Source organism: Chrysochloris asiatica, unplaced genomic scaffold, assembly GCF_000296735.1.
Source record: "Chrysochloris asiatica unplaced genomic scaffold, ChrAsi1.0 scaffold00017, whole genome shotgun sequence".
Taxonomy (NCBI): domain Eukaryota; kingdom Metazoa; phylum Chordata; class Mammalia; order Afrosoricida; family Chrysochloridae; genus Chrysochloris; species Chrysochloris asiatica.
The window spans coordinates 32110047-32111352 of record NW_006408535.1 but is presented as its reverse complement, the minus strand read 5'-3'; the positions used below and the strand labels follow the sequence as shown (position 1 = coordinate 32111352).

The following is a 1306-nucleotide window of genomic DNA, read 5'->3' as shown; positions in this document are numbered from 1 at the left end:
GTCCCATAATCATTAAAATATGAACTCTTGCAGTTTTTGAACAGAAAGTATTTCTGCCCATGCTGTCATCAAATTTTTAACCCAAAAGATTAGAGGCACATCTGAATTGACTAAAGTGTTTGCTGTAAGAATCAAGGGTTCACAACACTGAGAGTTCTTTTTAATATTATATGCTAACACTTATGAAAAAACAAGTGCATTGTTCTTAATTAACTTGTATTTAAAGTGCCAACAATATGCTGTATTATCACAAAAAAATCAAACCCCCTGCCCTGAAAACCAGCCTGACTCACAGACACTTGAGCTTTCTGCTAGTTTCATCTGACCCACCTCCCAAGTACAGTTCACGCAAAAGTTCCCGCCCCAGACGGTTTACTTATCGTTTATTGGAGACCAACAATCATTCGCTCTTCTCATTGGCTAATACTGTCTGCGTTCAAAGTTCCGCTTGCAGCTGCGGTGTAAGACTAAGGGTCACAGATGCTTGCATTTCCTTTTCCGGTGCATCTCCGCATCCATGGCGACCGCGAGCGGACTCCGACTCCTGGTGAATTTAGGCAGATGGCACCGGGACAGAGGAGTAGTACCGCAGTCCCGGGTGAGCGCCTGCTTTCCCTGTTCTCAGAGAGGCCCTGGACCTTTAGAGAACACTTCCTGCCCGGAAGAGGCACGATCTCCCGTCGCTAGCACCCGTAATCTTCCCTTTCTGGCAATCAGCTCTTCTTTCCCGACCTGCAGGCGCTCGCCGTCCTTGTACCCGGCGTCTCCCAGGTAGATAACAAGTCCGATTTTCTGGGGAAGAAGCCCCATCGCCAGCACCCCGGCATCCTGAAGCTCCCTCATGTGCGACTGCCCCCGGCCCTGGCTAATGCCGCGCAGTTACTGTTGCTGGGTAAGTAACGGGAAAGGGAGGCTTGGGACAGGACCCGCAGGCAAGTGATGCCGCTTTTCGTCTTTGACTCATAGAAAGCTCAGCGTCCAATGTGGAGAAGCAAGTGCAAGCACTGACCAATTATCTGTGGAGCCGACATTTACCTGTAGAACCAGAGGAATTGCAAAGACGAGCGGTGCATCTGGAGAAAAAAATCCTGGAAAACCCAGGTAGGGCTGGCTTAAGAATGGTTAAACAGTAGGCCAGATAAAAACATCAGAAGGATGTGAAGAGCAAAAAATAATTTTACCGCTTTTCAAATCTGTACATTTTATTTCATTTTCTGACTACAGCAGTTATAACAGTGGCACTTCATTGGTGGTGGTTATGTGCCATGTAGTTGCTTCCAACTCATAGCGACCCTGTACAGGGTTT

The 1306-nt window shown here is 47.4% G+C and overlaps 1 protein-coding gene across 1 annotated transcript in view; it reads left to right on the top strand.

The window, feature by feature from the left end:
• Positions 1–517: 517 nt before the first annotated feature.
• Positions 518–1306, top strand: part of METTL17 (methyltransferase like 17) — an 8836-nt gene continuing 8047 nt past the window's right edge. The window contains exons 1-3 of the mRNA XM_006835483.1: positions 518–598; positions 739–896; positions 971–1101. Coding sequence (XP_006835546.1) covers positions 518–598; positions 739–896; positions 971–1101 — 370 coding nt within the window. The remainder of the gene's footprint in view (positions 599–738; positions 897–970; positions 1102–1306) is intronic.